Source organism: Gossypium raimondii, chromosome 7 (genome assembly GCF_025698545.1).
Source record: "Gossypium raimondii isolate GPD5lz chromosome 7, ASM2569854v1, whole genome shotgun sequence".
Lineage (NCBI taxonomy): Eukaryota > Viridiplantae > Streptophyta > Magnoliopsida > Malvales > Malvaceae > Gossypium > Gossypium raimondii.
Window position 1 is genome coordinate 4,501,058 of NC_068571.1, and position 16,384 is coordinate 4,517,441.

Sequence of the window (16,384 nt, forward strand, 5' to 3'; positions counted from 1 at the left end):
GATAGTTAAACAAGGAAACCAAGCTGTCACTGAAGTTTTAGTTGAATGGATCGACTCCTTTCCTGAGGATGCAACCTCGGAATCTCTACCCCTGCTTCAAACCAAATTTCCTCACTTTTATCCTTGAGGACAAGGATCTTTTTCTTGGGAGATAATACTTGTTACGAGCTAGAAAACTAACTAGAAATGGGAGAGTGAAAAAAAAAGGTTTGTTCTAAACGGTGAGTTTCATTTAAGTAAAACGGTGAGTTTTAGTATTAAGAATAATTCAGCAAAAGGGGCGTAGAACTTTAGTTAAACGGTGAGTTTAGTTATAACAGAAATTGCCATGTTATTTTCTTGTTATTTTTCCTTTTTAAGCATGAGTTGTATGGAAAACGGTTATGAATATACTGAAAGAAATATCAGAATTCTTCTCTTCTATCTGTTGTTCTTCTTCTTCTTTCAATATTTTTCTATTCCAGATTTGAAATTGCATCAGTAGGTCATGGTTGGGTTTAGGCAAAGCGGCCTTAGGGGATTAATGGTTGGGTTGAGGATCAAGTTTGGTTATGGTGTCGATGGGAGGGGAAGAAGGTAAAAGATAAGATCTTGGTGATTCAATTGTAATGGTAAATGTCGAGGATGAAATGTTAAAGGTGTTGATGGTGTTTTGATTACATTTATATTTTCCAATTTATGTAAAAAATTGTGTTTGTAAAAAACCCAGAAAGTAACCTAAATTTGGAATATTAACTAAACTTTCAAGAACTATTGAAGAAAAGAAAAAAATAGATTTAAAAGTAATTAATGGTTCAATGAATCCCAATATCGAAATTAATAGTGATATACCGATAAAAAACGATGATGATGAATAAATGTTGGTGGAAAAAAATAAAGGAAAGAAAAAAAAAGAGAGAAAAAATAAATTTTGGAAACAAAAATAAATTGGACTTATTGCTTAGAGGCCCTTGGGTTGTTGGTCACAATGTGCCATGTGGCTCTTTTTTATTGGTCAACATATCACAACAGTAAAATTTTTCACACTGTTACTGTCAAGTACCATGTTTATAAACGAAATTAAAGTACAGGTATCAAAATGAATAAATTAAATGTGTAAATACCACATTGACAATTTCATTAAAATAAAAAGATAAAACTTGCCATTATCCCTTTTTTTTCGTTTATAATTTTTGGGCCCTAGGGGTCTAATCAATTAGTGGTTCCCACCTTCCTTTATTATTGGCTTAATGTATAAAAAAGAGTCCTAGTAAAATAATCATCGATTGAGCTTTTAATCGAATATAAACAATTAATTGAGTCTTTAATCTAATATAAACAATCAATTAAATTATTGAAAAATTAATTTTCTTGTAAGCCCTTGATGCTATTTAATTTTGTCACTTGGCACGCTAGGTTTATGTGATACAAGTCTCAAGCGTCAATTACAGGCCTATGGATGTAATGAGCTTATACTATCCAAGACTCGATAACAAGGTTAAAGGCCAAGCAAATCAAACCAAGATTCGATCAAAGACAATATGTGAGGATGAATCTTTTTGAGGAAAGGAGAATGATACATGCACGGTATGGGTGAAATTTATTAAAGTCAATTCAACCAAACTGTTAATTTTCACGCTGAAAAGATTAGTCAACTTGCATTTATGGACTTAGATGTCTACATAACATTTGAAGAGCTATCTCTTATCTTCGAAATGCATTCTGAATCACTCGATTTCGAGTTCGAAAACTTAAGTTATGACTGTTTTAGTGAATACTGCACGAGCAGAATTTATGGATGGGATTATGACGAAAATTACAAGTTTCGAGCTTTTAATTCGAGTTTAAATCATATTGGATTCGATTTTTAGGCTTAATTTTTATTATATATGAGTTTAATATTATATTAATATTATTTTATAAAGGTCTCTTTATTGTTCATTAACACACAATTGTGATTTTTTAGAAGTAATTTTCTTATTGATTTTCTTCAATGAGTTGTGGGAATCTTACTCTTCAATTTGTCAAGGATTATTTATTGGAGGATTAATTAGAACCATTAATTGAATTTATTGAGACTTATATCTCAAAATGTTTAATTGGACATTTATCCTTCTTTTTAGGTTAGATCGTGATAAAATTGATAATTTTCCTTAAAATTGTTTAAAAATATAATATTATAAAATTTGATGACTTAATTTTTATAATTTTAATTACTTTTCTTACTTTTAAACATTTTAAGAAAATTTATCAATTTCATCACATGACAATCAAGACACAACCCTCATGTGTCAGGAGGCGAAATTAATAGATGTCAGGGCTTGCACTAAAATTGGTTTTTCGAAAATTTATTTTACTGGGCTCAATTGGATGATATTTTCTATTGAAGCTTCAATTTATTATTGACTTATTTTACACGGAAGCTTTTGATATATTAAGCCTTATTATTCAGTTTTCTTGCATTTTTGCAGTTTCTTACAGAAAAATAAATGGAGCTTTGGAACAAAAGCATGAAGACAACAGAGTTGGTTACTGTATTAAGCAGTTTTGCCTCTTGGTCTGTCGGATTAGAGAAACTCAACTACGCATCACATAAATCACTAGCATCTGTAGTTCTGTACAAGTTTCCACAAAAATATCTAAATTCTGAAGAAAAACATAAAAAGACACCACCATTAAAGCAAATTACTTCACTGAACATCTACCCTTAGTAGTCCCCTCCCCGACACCGCCTCCACGGCCAAAATCCGGAATATGCCCACCTCGACAAACTGCTAAAATGAGTGTGCAGTACTATGAACTACAAGACAATGTATCAGAGAGCATAAGAAATGGATAATCGTGTTACCGACATGACATCTCAATAGTAAGAACCGTAGTAAGTCTGAGGAACAGTTGCAGCAGGTTGCTGAACTGGGGTTAGTGTCGTGGTGGCAGTTGGCTGAGGAAAGCTCTACAGAGAATCATGGCTAAGCGTTAGAGCTCCAAAGAAGAACAACAACTGAAACTTGAATGGTGATTATGAAGAAAATAAGAAAATTTATACCAACATTCCAAGAAAATTTGCTTCAAAACTTAGGTGCATGCTGCAGTGCATGTTACTACCCTCAACTAATTAAGTACGTCCAATGACAGACTTTATTATTACAAACGTCCACAGAATATGGCACTGCAAGTGCCATGAATCTTTCAAAAGCTTATAATTATTATCAAGAGGAGCCACATTTAAAATCCTTCAATCAAAAATGAGTAGAGGCAAGTGGGATGATATCAATATTTGATATTTCATTTAGGCTTTGCTTGGTAGAGTAGAAAGAAAATTACAAAGATGAGAAATTGAGGAGTAGAAAAATAGAAAGAAAACATATTTTTCCTTTCCATTCATTGCTTCACAAAATTGAAAAATGAGAAGAAAGAAATGAAACTTTGGAAAAATGCATGATTTTTAATTCTCTCATTTTCTCTCCTTTTATCATTCCAATTTGAAATGATTTGTTTTTATGCATTAAGATGAAAAATAGTCATCTCTCTAGTTTTCTTTCCTACCAAGCGAACTCAAGATTTACTTTCTTTTCACTTGCCCACTCACTCCTTCCATCCTTCTGTTTTTCCACTCAACCAAACACACCCTTAATGAAATTGGTCTTGTTGCATCAATGTGATAGTTGTCTCATTAGTTTTTGAAATTGCAGTTTGCCAAATAACCATAAAATAAATCAGAAGCAATTATCCAACTTTATACCTGAACAGGGTATGTAGCTAGATAAGCACCATAACCGGCACTTTGTGGAACTGATGTGGGTACTTGTTGAGTAGCATAATTGCTACCATAACTACTACAAGCACCATACGCTCCCTACAAGTAGAATAAAAATTATGGAACTGTCAAAAAAACATGACAAGGACTGCACGAAGCATAATATTACATGCTAGCATTTCAGCTAGTTTTCCCTTCAAAATATGCACCAAATCCAACATGGAATAGAATAAAATAAGAATACTATCATAAAAAAAGCCATAGAACTGATATGCACATCCATGAGATCAAAACATACCCATAGGCTAAAATAAGTCATGAAAATAAGACAAGTATGTCCCTATATACAATTAAAAGTATCAAAAAGTTCAACCAACCTGTTGACCGTAGCCAGGGGTCCACGGTTGTGCCTGTGCCGGTGGCTGTGTAGTGGGTGGCCAAGTTTGAGGTTGCGCACCATAACCAGCTTGCCACTGGTTTTGTGCATTTGGATAGATACCAAGTAAAGACTGGCCAGGTGAAGGGGCACCTGAGTAGAATTTTGCCAGCTTTGTCTTATCTGAAGATGAAAAATCTTCAGCTCGACGTTTTCTTAATTCAGAAATGGGCCTACGGGGTAGAAAGAGCTTAGCATGCCGATCTTCAGCCCTTTTAATAGACTGCACGTCTCCAAAAAGACCCAAGAACTGCAAAATTATTTTCTACAATGAGCTACACGTAAAAGTTTTCATACAAAATTAAAACCCGTATTTTCGAAGTAAAACACCAAACTAAACAATCAGAACGCTGAATGCCAAACTTCAAACAGCATTTACAATCTTAAAATAAAGTCCTCAAAACAAACTCAAAAGGTTTCAAACTGCAGATAAATTTTGATAGAAACACCTTCAAGCAAACTCAAGACAGTCTTAGAAAAAAAGGAGGTCAAACTTATGGTTATAAGCAATTTCTGTTTTCCATGCAAACTCAAACCTCCACTCACGTCCAATATGTCTTGGCCAAATACAAGCAACTCTTTTTACACAAATTATTACCTCCAAAAATATGCTAGATAGATCTTCCTTGTCTGCAGTACTGCCATCCAAACTCGGGGCCAAGAACTTGTCAACCAATGATTCTAAGTAATCAATCTGTCTTAGAGGTGGCAAAATTGTTTCAAAATGTATTAAGGCCTATATATAAAACAAAAATAAAATCAGAAATCCCATTACAGAAGAGACTGTTCAAAAGATGTAATGGAACAGTGTCTACATGTGCGTATGCGAGTGTCTGAAAGAGAGAGAGAGAACCTCAAGGAATGGTTTAGATAGTTGGACATGGTCAAGTGCCCTAGTCAGAATTTCCCTAGCCTTCTCTGCATTTCCAGAAACCTACAAAGAAAATCAAGGGAACAAGAAAATAAAGGGCCATCAGCGAATGAATTTAGCGATGACAATAAACACTTGGAACTAATGGTAATCAGACAAAATGATGAACAAACAACAAAAACCTTGTTTCAATTCTGTCATAAAAATTCCCAATAACCATAACCATGGACCTAAGAACAGAGAAAAACTTCCTTAACTACAGTAGGGTGTACCAGGGGTGTGCTTTATTTTATTCTTTAAAGAACTTAAGACACAAGTTCAGCCTCTGACAAGGAATCTAGGACAAAGTAAGAAAAATAGTCAGAGATAGGTATTTAGAGAAGCCATACGAAACAAGAGAAAACACAAATGCCTACATGGCAAAGGATACAGAGAAATGCTGGGATATGGCATAATGCTTATTTAAGCTGAGATTAATGGTATTTGAAACTAGAAAATAACTAGTATAATATTAACGAAGTACATATTTGGACATAGGTGGAGACAAAAAATCATGGATAATATTAATATTGACCCCTGAAATCAAAGAAAATTCCCATTTTCATTCACATGAATCACACATTAAAAGAACAAAACAAATTAGGCCCACCTACCAAGAATGAAAATCTAGAGTACTGTGCATACAACATTGGTAACGTTTGAGAATGCTCTTTTCCTTTTTCAATAGCAATGGCTTGCTCATATAAAGAGAAGGCATCATCAAGTTTCCCCTGCACAATCAAGATAAACAACCCATTTGAAACAGGCAACCAGATTTACCACAACTGAGACCAGATAGGCAGGCTAGCATGATCTCACCAGACGGCTTTCCATATTTGCATGCTTAATAATTGCCTCAAGAAAACCAGGTGAAATTTCACTGTGAACAAGTTGATATGCAGCTCGAGCACCAGGTATGTCCCCATGCTGTTCCTTGAATCGAGCATCAAAAAGATGGATCTCCGGTTGCCTCTGTCAAATATTGGTAACAAAGAAAAAAACTAGTAGATTCAAACACTGTAAAATATTGGAACAACATTAAGTCTACACAAGAACACCCACCAACCATACTTCTTTAGCATATCAATGCTAAAAGTTTAAACAAGTATAATAGAGTGAAGACCATACCGGCTATGCATAATAAGAAAACTAACTCACAAGCCAAAGAGTTTCCTTAAACTGAGAAAAGAAAACAACCATCAAAGGAAAGACAAAGTGTTGATTCTTTAATCAACCCAGTCAGGGCATGGAAATAGGAGGTGAATGAATATGTGCGAAGGCAAATTTCTAGCAAACAGCTTTCTCATGACAACTGGTTACATAATTTCCTTAAGTGGAGCATCTTTAATCAAGTTATGCAATGATTTTCTATCCGTTAATAACAAGAAAATTTATCCCACCCACAGCTAGTGGAATTTTTAGACTCCATAAGCATTGTTTGCAGGGTGGCACATACCTCTTAGGGTCCAATAAAGAAAATAATAATAATTAAAAAACATAAGTGGAACATGTGACAACCTCTTAACCCACTTGTGAAGTTAAAAAGTTTCCACTTCCAGGTGCATCAAAGAAGAACTCTAATAACAATATGTTAGAAGTTACAGCTGAAATGGACTGAAAACCATACTGCTCCCTCTATTCCACTAGTCGCCTAAGTTTTTTAGGTCAAATTTTGTCGGCTTTGAATTCATTTATTTGGAAGTTGTTAGTGCTTAAAATATGCAAAAACAAACCCAAAAAGGCTTTAAAAGATTTGATTCTGAACATTTTATTTTTCAAAATTTTTAATTTAAAATATTTAAATAACAACAGATGTCAAAGTTGAGAGGGTTTAACACTGGCATCAAAACCAAAAACAGATCATGTGAAAGGGAGATAAAATTCATCCCAAAAGTATTTTTCATCCTTCCCAAATTGTCACTTCATACCTTGACAAAGACTCGCGTAGCACGCGCAAGTGCATTATCAGCAAGATCCATTCTTCCGCTGGCTTCCATACATAAAACATATCGTATCCAGTATTCAGGATAATTGGCACAGGCTATTAGGCACCTTTCATATAATTTGACCACCTAATTCACAAATGAAATGCAAAAACTGAGAAGACATTCCAGTGCAACATTACACACAGGATGATATAAAGCACAATGAGAAATTCATAAAAGTACTCCAGAGTTGAAACAGAGAGGCCCCACAAATAAGATGGGACCCTCCTAGATGAAAGATAAATGATTAGGAAGACAAGAACAGACCTGCAGGCATAACATTGGAACTTTAAAAAGTATAAAATGAATTCACTATTCAACATATTACAAACCTAAGATGTCCACTGACAAATAAGGGTTTGATGCACTTAGCCTCAAAGAAACCAAATCGAGGTCCATGCTTTAGTCTCAGTAAGTTCCCGTTTAAAAAAGTTGCTTCGCCCAACGGTTTAGCCAACAAAGCAAATGATGCAGCAGATGTTACTTAACTGTAAGTCAATATATAACAAACAGGACAACTAGACACTACAAACCATAGCTAAAACCGAAAAAACCTCAAATACCTTATTGACGTCACCCTCTCTTTCTATGAAGTCCAGGTAGTTATGCCAATTTTCAAGCTCAGAAACATTAAGGGGACGCACATGAAAGTAAGGCCTCCTGATAGCTGTTTCAAAACCAAGAATCTTAGAGTCGAACTCTTTAGCCTTCTTATACAGCTCTTCTCTAATAGCAACATACTTCTCCAACTCAACTGCTTCTGTTGAGCCAGCACTTACAGGCTTAGGAGTTTGTTCTGCAGCATCAGGACGAACCTCTCCTTCAAGTACTTCCCCATCAGCCTCTGAAGCTATACCTGATACATATGCAGCAGCTTCCTCGGCAGTTGTTAATTCCGACAAAGGTCTACTTCCTGCTAGCTCTTTAAAACTGTAATACCATTAGCATCACCGTATAATCAAGTTAGAAGAATAATAAGCAAAAGAGCACAATGCATTATGTACATCATTCTCCACAGAATCACTTTTTTATATGTAATGTGCAATGCGTTGCATTTTGAATCATCCGATGAGAGGTAGAAAGAACATAATCCTCCCTCCTTTCCCGAGATTCAAATCTGAGTTGAAGGTACAGTTTCAAGTTCTAACCTTCACAATTTATCCTTCAGGACTACCTATACATTCTTTGGAATATCACAGAACAACTTAAGAAAATTCAAAATTCATTTAGTAAATAGAGAATATTTCTCCGTGGTCTCCATCCAATTCTGGAAGGAAAAGGAATTTATCTTCATATGTAAAGGCAAAAATGCTTTAATAGATCAAAATACAAATTTCAGCAGTAATTTACAAAAAGCAAAGAGTTAAATGATCATACTTCTAAATGAAACCAAAAAGCATGAATTAATGTTACTTTTAGCTATTTCCTTATTTCTCCTGCATAGTCAAGTTCAAGAAGCAAAGATAGCATCATGTTTGGCCAATCTCCCTAGGAAATATCAGACAACTGTGGTGACCTTATGTACATAAACAATTAGATATGAAGAGGCAAATAAAAGCTTACCTGTTGAAATACCTATCTAGCTGATGATTGGGGTTCTCTAAAATTCGTGTATATATAACAGCAAGGCAACTCCATTCCTGGTGCATGTATTCGTATTCAATGTACTTATCCCAAAGAGGGAAGGAAAGATAATCAGTTCCAACATACGCTAATCCTCGTTCAAAAAGCCTGAAATGCAAAGCAAAAGAATCATTATTATAAATAATAAGAAAAAAATTCCAGGCAATGCAAACTTTCCACAAACAGAAGACAGTGGGAACAATGTTGAAGCAGAAGGAAGAATTCACTCTAGACACGTCCAAAACGCTGCATTTACCTTACTGACAGAAATCAAACTATATCTGAAATGGAGCAGTGATAGAGGCGATCTAGCCCTTATCTGGATGAGATCTTCCCAGCAGCATTTTGCATATTGATGCACCTCAAAGTGTCAAGGTTAAAATAATAATTCATTGATAACTACAGGACTATGGTGCAGGCTTCAAAGAGGAGGGGGTGAGTACAGGCTCGGGAACTTAGTCAATATCCTAAAACAGTTTCAACTGCTACACATACAGTAGCCTCAAAATCAAGAATGGGGATAAAAAAGCATTCTAAAGTTCATTCCCATCAAACCTTTCTGCCATAAATGCGTGGAATTGCTGTTGCAGGCATACCGAAATAATGTTAGAAAGCAACAAAAATCACCAGATCCTCACAACTAAGAAAAACAAACAATCATGATCACCTAATGCAGACCAGGAACAACAGTGGGTAGACTAACACTTATTACCTGCGGATAGTTTCCGGATCTCCATATGTTTCTATAGCAAAAGAACAATATAGCACCCAGATGTCCACAGAATAAGTCACTCCTTGAACTGCTCTTTCATAAACCTCCACAACTTTGTCCATGGAGCCTATGCGTGCTTCGTGATCCGCATACTTTTTCCAGTAACCATAACACAAAGGAAACTCAGCCAAGAAAGCATCATAAACTTTTCGAATCTTCAGTATATTGTCCTGCATACGAGTAGATGAAAACATCAATTGGCAGACAAGATACCAAACTTATATAAATAAAGAGAATGGAGAACCTATGAACTAGGAACTTAAATAACCACAGAAACCAGCAACTTTGGGGATTATTAGAAGCAAAAAGGAAGAAGGGTAGAAAATAAACAAATAACTGTATGATATGTTGTACTCTGGGCCCCAATCCACTAAAGAAAGTTTTTAACATTATTGCATACAACTTTCATGACTTTTCTCAAAGGTAATAAGGTGGCTATCCAGTCCCCTACTCCCCAAAGTTATTCATTAGGTATGGTCCAGAACATATTCAAACCCACATACCTCTGCAACCTTCTCTGTCTCCTCAATCAATGCAGTCCAAGCATTAAAATCCAAAGAATTAGCTCTCACTATACTCCACAAACGATCCTCTTCACCAGACATGGCTAGCACTATAAGATGAAAATGAAAAAACACAAATGAGTTTCACATTCTCTAAATTCAAATGCTGAAAATACAAATAATGAAAAGGAGATGCATAACATTGAATAAAGCAAAAAGATACTTATAGTCAATATTAAAAGTAGATGTCCAAAGAACTACCACATGCATATGTTGATTGGGAAAACAGCTTCATGGCTGATTGCCAGCATATAAAGTCTGTTTTGGTGCTCAATTATTAGAGCTTTTAGCCATTCTGGAATATCTCAGGAGGTTGGTTTCAGATACCAAAAAAAATCCTATATAAAAATCATTTGAGAGGCCCACTCTTTCTTTTTTCCTTCTTTAGAGATGATATGAACATAGATTAAGAAGATAAGAAAGTTTTATTCAGTTTAGAATTATCCAGGTGGCTAAAGTTTATTCCTAACAAGTATTCTTTGAAATTATCATTTAGCAAGAGAGTTCACATTAAATTGTTGAGCAGGTTTGCAAATCATATCCCATAAAACAACCTTCAACACAAATAGAAATCAAGAAGAGGTGCCTCATGCATGATAGACACTTGTAAAAACATTCCAGAGAAAAACATACCAGAACCCACAAACTCTGGTGCGTTAGAAGCTCTGCCAACATTATCTAAAACATTCCCATTCTCAACCGTTGTAGTATTTCGAGCTTCATTTACAATATTGCCATTTAATAAAATACTATAACCAGCAGTTTTAGTTGCATCTACTGCTGTGTTTCCAGCATTGATAGCATTCCCATCGGTTGATCCACCAGTTGGCTTACTTTCATTCGTTATGCTGATTTGACCCTCTTGACCAGCTGAATTCAGGTAACCACCAGAAGCAGCATAAGTTCCATCTACTGGTGCAATAGAAGCATTTGGATCTCCAGTAGCCTCAGGGGGACAAGCACCAGAACCGGTAGAATTATAGACTGCTGATGTATAATCCATACTTGCTGATGAGTCAGTAACTACTGCTTCACTATCTCCCATCCCAGCGCGGGAACTTCAACCTTAAACTAAGAGTATACAAACTGAAATGAAAACCAAGCGAATAATTTACTGTCATTGTTTCATTTTACAAGAAAACAATATCCTACCAAAATTCAATAACATTGTTACATTAAAATTATAATAGATGGACACAAAAAATGACAATTTCACATAGACCCTCTTTTTCATTCCCGAGATTCCTAATTTTTTGTTTTCTTTATATACGTTAAAATCGAAAAGCGGGAAAAAGAACTTAATCCGACATTAAATGATTATGGCAAAACCAAAACCCTAAATTGGATCAAATGAACCAGAGAACACAAAGGAAACAGCTGGAGACGTACCTGGAGCAGAGATGAGGACGTCGGAGAGTTGTGGGATTGATAAGGCTTTTAGAGAGTTGTTAAGAGCAGCTGAAACCTTTCGCGGGTCGCCGGTGGCGTTTTTTACTCTTTGAGAGAGCAGATAAATCTGGGCCGTAAATTTTTTGAATGATGGTTTTAATCTGAGCGAAGTCCATTGGGTTCATAGTTGCCAGATCCTGACAAATGGGTATTTAGGAAAGTATGCAACTATTACGTAAATATACAACTTAATTTCGCTTCCCCTAAAAGAAATTATACAACTTAATTCTATTCTCTTTAAAAAATACTTCTGATTCTTGAGCTTGAGTTTGGTATCAAATAAGCTTAATCGAGCCCTAATTTAGGGCTAATTTAGCAATACTTTTAAAATGTGCTGTGAAAAAGTACTTTTGAAAAATTTGAGTGTTTGGTATTGCTGTCAAAAAGTACTTTTCAGAAATAAAATGTCCATTTTAGACATGATATTATAAAGTAACAAATATGTATTTAAATAATATTCAAAGTAGTTAATATTATGATATTTTAGCCAAAATATAAAAATAATTTATTATAACTTATTGTTAATATTCTAATACATAATATTAATTTTAAATATTTCTAAGTAATTAATATTAATTATTTATTAAATTTAATTAGAATATATAAACTATATTTAAATATTTAAATATAATAATTAAATATTTGTAATTAGATGTTGACATAATTGTATTATTTTAAAATTATTTTTATTTTAATTAATGCTTTTAACACATTTGTATTATTTCGCTTTGGAAGAAGAAATAGTAAGGTTAAAAAAGTAAAATATCAGCCAAAAACATTTCGGGCTGAAAAAAGCTAAAAATTTTTACTTTTTTATCTGTGAAAAAGTACTTAAAATAAGTTAAAAAATTTTCTACACTAACGTCTGTTCTTTATTGCTTTTTAGGGTAAAGTACTTTTTAATGAAAAAGCTCATCTGAAAAGCATTGGAGAATACAGCCTTAATCTTAAATATAAAAAATGACAAATAAACTTGATCGGGATTGAACTTAAAAATTAATATTCATTCGAGCTTAAATTGAATATTAAACCGCGAATTTTGAGTTAAGCTTGACCCCGCCACTACTCAAGTTATAAATTTTTTTCTCTAAGCACTTTTTATAATGAAATTTAATAATTTGAGCAGCTTTTAAATATAATTACCAGTAGAAGTTTAAATTTTAATTGAAAATATAAAATAATGCATTGAAATAATAATCATAATAAAACATCACAAAACATTATTATATTTATAACCTGAACCTAAATGAAAATATTTTAAATGGGATTCACACGTTTATATACTAATATTTGTCATTAAACTTTAGCATCGAGACTTAAACTAAAATAAATTTAAAAATAATCTACACATAATTTACAAGAAATGAAACTTGAACACAAGATCTAACATAATTAAATTAGATACATAAAATATGAACTACTTCTTATTTTCTTAATAAAATAAATAGAAAATATGTCAAAATCTCCTATTATTTGAAGAGGGAATATTTGAAATTTTGTAAAAGTTATTTTCAATGTTACGTGGATACACATTATTACATAATTAAATTTTGTATTTATGAAAATATATGAATTAAATGATGTTTTAATTTAAATTAAATTGATGTTTTTAAAAATAGGATGAATTACATTCGAGGTCACTTAATTATTAGTAGTTTACGTTTTAGTCACTTAATTTCAAAAAATCATAAAATAGCTACTAAATTATTCAAAAGTTTTTATTTAAGTCACTAGGATGTTAAAATCGTTGTTGTATGGCTTTCTTTGTTTGCACCGCCTGTACCAATCTCTTTTCTACAATTCAGTTTTTTTTTATAAAACAGCTTTAAACATCACGAATCTGCAAACCAAAATCCAAATAACTTTTTTCTTCGATCTCTGACACAGGTCGTCAGATTGACTTGGATCTAAGGTGTTATTCTACTCATCGATGGTACTAGTTCACTGTATCAGTCGTCGAATCGTCGCTTAGAGCTCGCTAGCCAAGACTTAAGAAAATACCTTAACAGCCTAGTGACTTAAATAAAAACTTTCAAATAGTTTAATGACTTAAATGAAAACTTTTGAATAGTTAGTGATCGTTTTATAACTTTTTAAAGTTAAGTGATCAAAACGTAAATTTACTAATAATTTTGTGACCTTGGGTGTAGTTGACCCTAAAAATTATGATTACTTAAATGTTCAAACAATAATATTTTATAGGGTAAACTACACAGATGGTCATTCAAATTTTAAAATTTTCATTTTAAGCACCAAAAAAGGTTTACAATTTAGACACTCACGTTATATAGTTTAATGATTTTAATTACTTTCATTAAAATTGTAAATAGAAATGACATGAATATTTTTTTAAAAATAAATTATTATTATTTTAGAAATCCACCTAATACTTTAATTTATACGTGAGCTTTTGTTTTTAAACCAAAACATATAGAAATGGTGTAGCTTTTATATCTTTGTTTTAGTCGTACCCTCAACCAAAGGTTTGAACCAAGCTGAGCTCTGGGGTTGTTTGAGAGGATAATCGTCCACGGCCTAAGGTTGGAAAGGGTCTAAAAAAAATATTTTTTCAGTTTTTAATGTGAGAAAAAAAATTATAGACTAAAATAATTTAATTAAATATCTAGAGCTTTTAAATTTTTACCATAAATGCTTCAGTTCTTAAGGCCTAGAAAATTTTCAATTTTTATTACATTTTATATTTTTTTAAAGGGGCCAATTTATTGTTTCATTTCCTAGTATTTCTTTGTAGCCTAACTCAATGGCTTCTACTAGACAATCCAATTTACGAATACGCTGCCTTAAGGGCCCCGAATAAAGTCTCTAGTCAGAGGTGCATTTTTGATATACTTCTTCAACCTAGCCAAAGGCTTCTTCTCTTTCATCAGTTAAACCCAAATATAATTATCATCACACATTCCAAAATGGTACAAATTTAATAAATTTCAAATTAAACTAAATTAAAAATTGAGGAAATTCCCATGGCTTTGCGCCAAATGATTTCTTCGAGAATGTTAAGAGGAGTGTTGCCGTCGTTCTGCAAACGTTGCTGTATCCTCATGCAACGTATCAAGTTCAATTTTGGGCACAATTTAAGAATGATAATTCCGGGCCCTAGACTAGTACATATTTAATTTTTTTTAGATTAATTCTTATTTAAAAATAATTTTTTTTAAATAGAATACAATAAGTGCACTAAAAATGTTAAAATAAAAATTTTCTAACACATTAAAAATACATTAAAAACATTTATATTAAAAACACTACTATAAATGTAATAAATATTTTATTATATTAAAAGCACAAATAAATATAATAAATACTTATTGCATTAAATATAATTTTTAAAATTTTATATTTTGGGTTAGGTTATTTAGTTAGGTAAATTTTTTTTTTTGGTAATGAGTTTAATTGTTATTGAGTTAATAATTTAATATAAATATAAATATACAATTATTATTTAACATATATGATTAATATAATAATTTTTTATAACATAATATATTCGAACCAAGCCAGGCCGAGCTCGGGCCAAAAAATCTTGTCCAAGACCCAGCCCATATAGAAAATGAGCATTAAATTTTATCCAATCCTATTTTTTAGCCCTATATTTTGTCTAAACCCTCTCATTTTTCAGGCGAGCCTTCAGGCCTAAGCAGATGACCCAGCTCATGAGCAAGTCTAATCACACATATAATTTACCTATTTTATACAAACATTTTTTAATTATAAAAATAGTTTACCTAAAATAATTTTTTTATAAAAATATTCTATAGTCAAGCTTAAATAATAAATTAGCCAAATATGCCATTTTTTAATTGGCCAAATAGACCCTTTTTAAAAAAATTTAGTAAAATATATAGGTCGATTTTGGAAAGAGTGTGGGAAAGCGCATCCTCAATCTCTGATTTTTAAGTGTTTTTTTAAGCTTAGGATTAGGGGTTTTTTGTTTAGAAATTAGGGTTTTGAGATTGAAACCATGAAATTTTATAGGTAAATTTGACGAGATAGGGATGCGATAACGCGTCTTAAAACACATGCATTTCATATGTCATGTCAGGATAGGATCATTACCTTAGAAACTGCCAGCCAAGGTTTCTATGGTTCTATTTTTAGAAAACGAATGAAAAAAAAAATTATACAGTTTTTCACCACAAGGCATTCATTGGATCTTCTACCATTATGCTACATCTTTTCCTTATCATTGACTCCTTTTGAAAAAATTACATTTAAATCCAATATCTGTTTCCGGCTCATAAGAATTCTATGAATTTTTTTAAAAAAAAATCCTACATGGAGATGATAGTTCACGGTTTATATCCTAAGAACCACAACCTTGGCAAAAAAAAAATAATTATATACAAATATATAATATCACATCCATTCTCCTATATAACTTAAAACATGTATAAGTATTTGAATATATTTGTTTGACTTGAAAATTAATTCATCTTAGGTCCAGTCCAATATATTATTCTTCCAATTAGTACATCTATGTCTCTACATGTGGAGTCAATTGTTCTGATAGTTAAGACTAGTCATTTCTCCAATTGAAATTGTAAACGACATAATAATCCTTCTAAGTTTTTGAATCAAATGCTTACTTTGATTCTTTTACGGGATTACAAGCTTGTTTAGATTATCTACTGATGTAAGTTGTCTTTCTCATAATGTAAACGTTCTTACAATGTCACTTATTATCAGTTTGAACTTGGACAATCAATGAGCTAATATTTACTTGTCACAATTTCGCTAAGCATGCAAAACATGAAAGATAGAAACACAAAAGATATAATAGTGAAATGTGAAATTAATTTTATTTATTTATTCATCGTTCAAATACATAGAAAACAATTACATGTTTACTACAATATGGGCACATTTCCCAACACCACCGATAGTAGATATGG

The 16,384-nt window shown here is 32.6% G+C and overlaps 1 protein-coding gene across 4 annotated transcripts; it reads right to left on the reverse strand.

The window, feature by feature from the left end:
* Positions 1-2,490: 2,490 nt before the first annotated feature.
* LOC105766079 (pre-mRNA-processing factor 39-1) lies at positions 2,491-11,567 on the reverse strand. Of its 4 annotated transcripts, none has more exons than XM_052633410.1 (14): positions 11,415-11,567; positions 10,659-11,111; positions 9,966-10,075; positions 9,403-9,632; positions 8,631-8,798; positions 7,631-7,997; positions 7,011-7,154; positions 5,902-6,054; positions 5,697-5,813; positions 5,026-5,106; positions 4,771-4,866; positions 4,114-4,422; positions 3,722-3,835; positions 2,491-2,932 (listed from the first exon to the last, which is right to left on the reverse strand). In XM_052633410.1, the coding sequence occupies exons 2-14, from the start codon at positions 11,068-11,070 to the stop codon at positions 2,840-2,842; spliced, it is 2,394 nt and encodes a 797-aa protein (XP_052489370.1). In that variant the 5' UTR covers positions 11,071-11,111; positions 11,415-11,567; the 3' UTR covers positions 2,491-2,839. The 4 variants fall into 4 exon arrangements, with proteins under 4 accessions (XP_052489370.1, XP_012440849.1, XP_012440859.1 ...); XM_012585395.2 differs by having other exon boundaries at positions 4,771-4,908; XM_012585405.2 differs by having other exon boundaries at positions 4,771-4,908; positions 10,659-11,096; positions 11,415-11,563.
* Between the last annotated feature and the right edge of the window lie 4,817 nt (positions 11,568-16,384).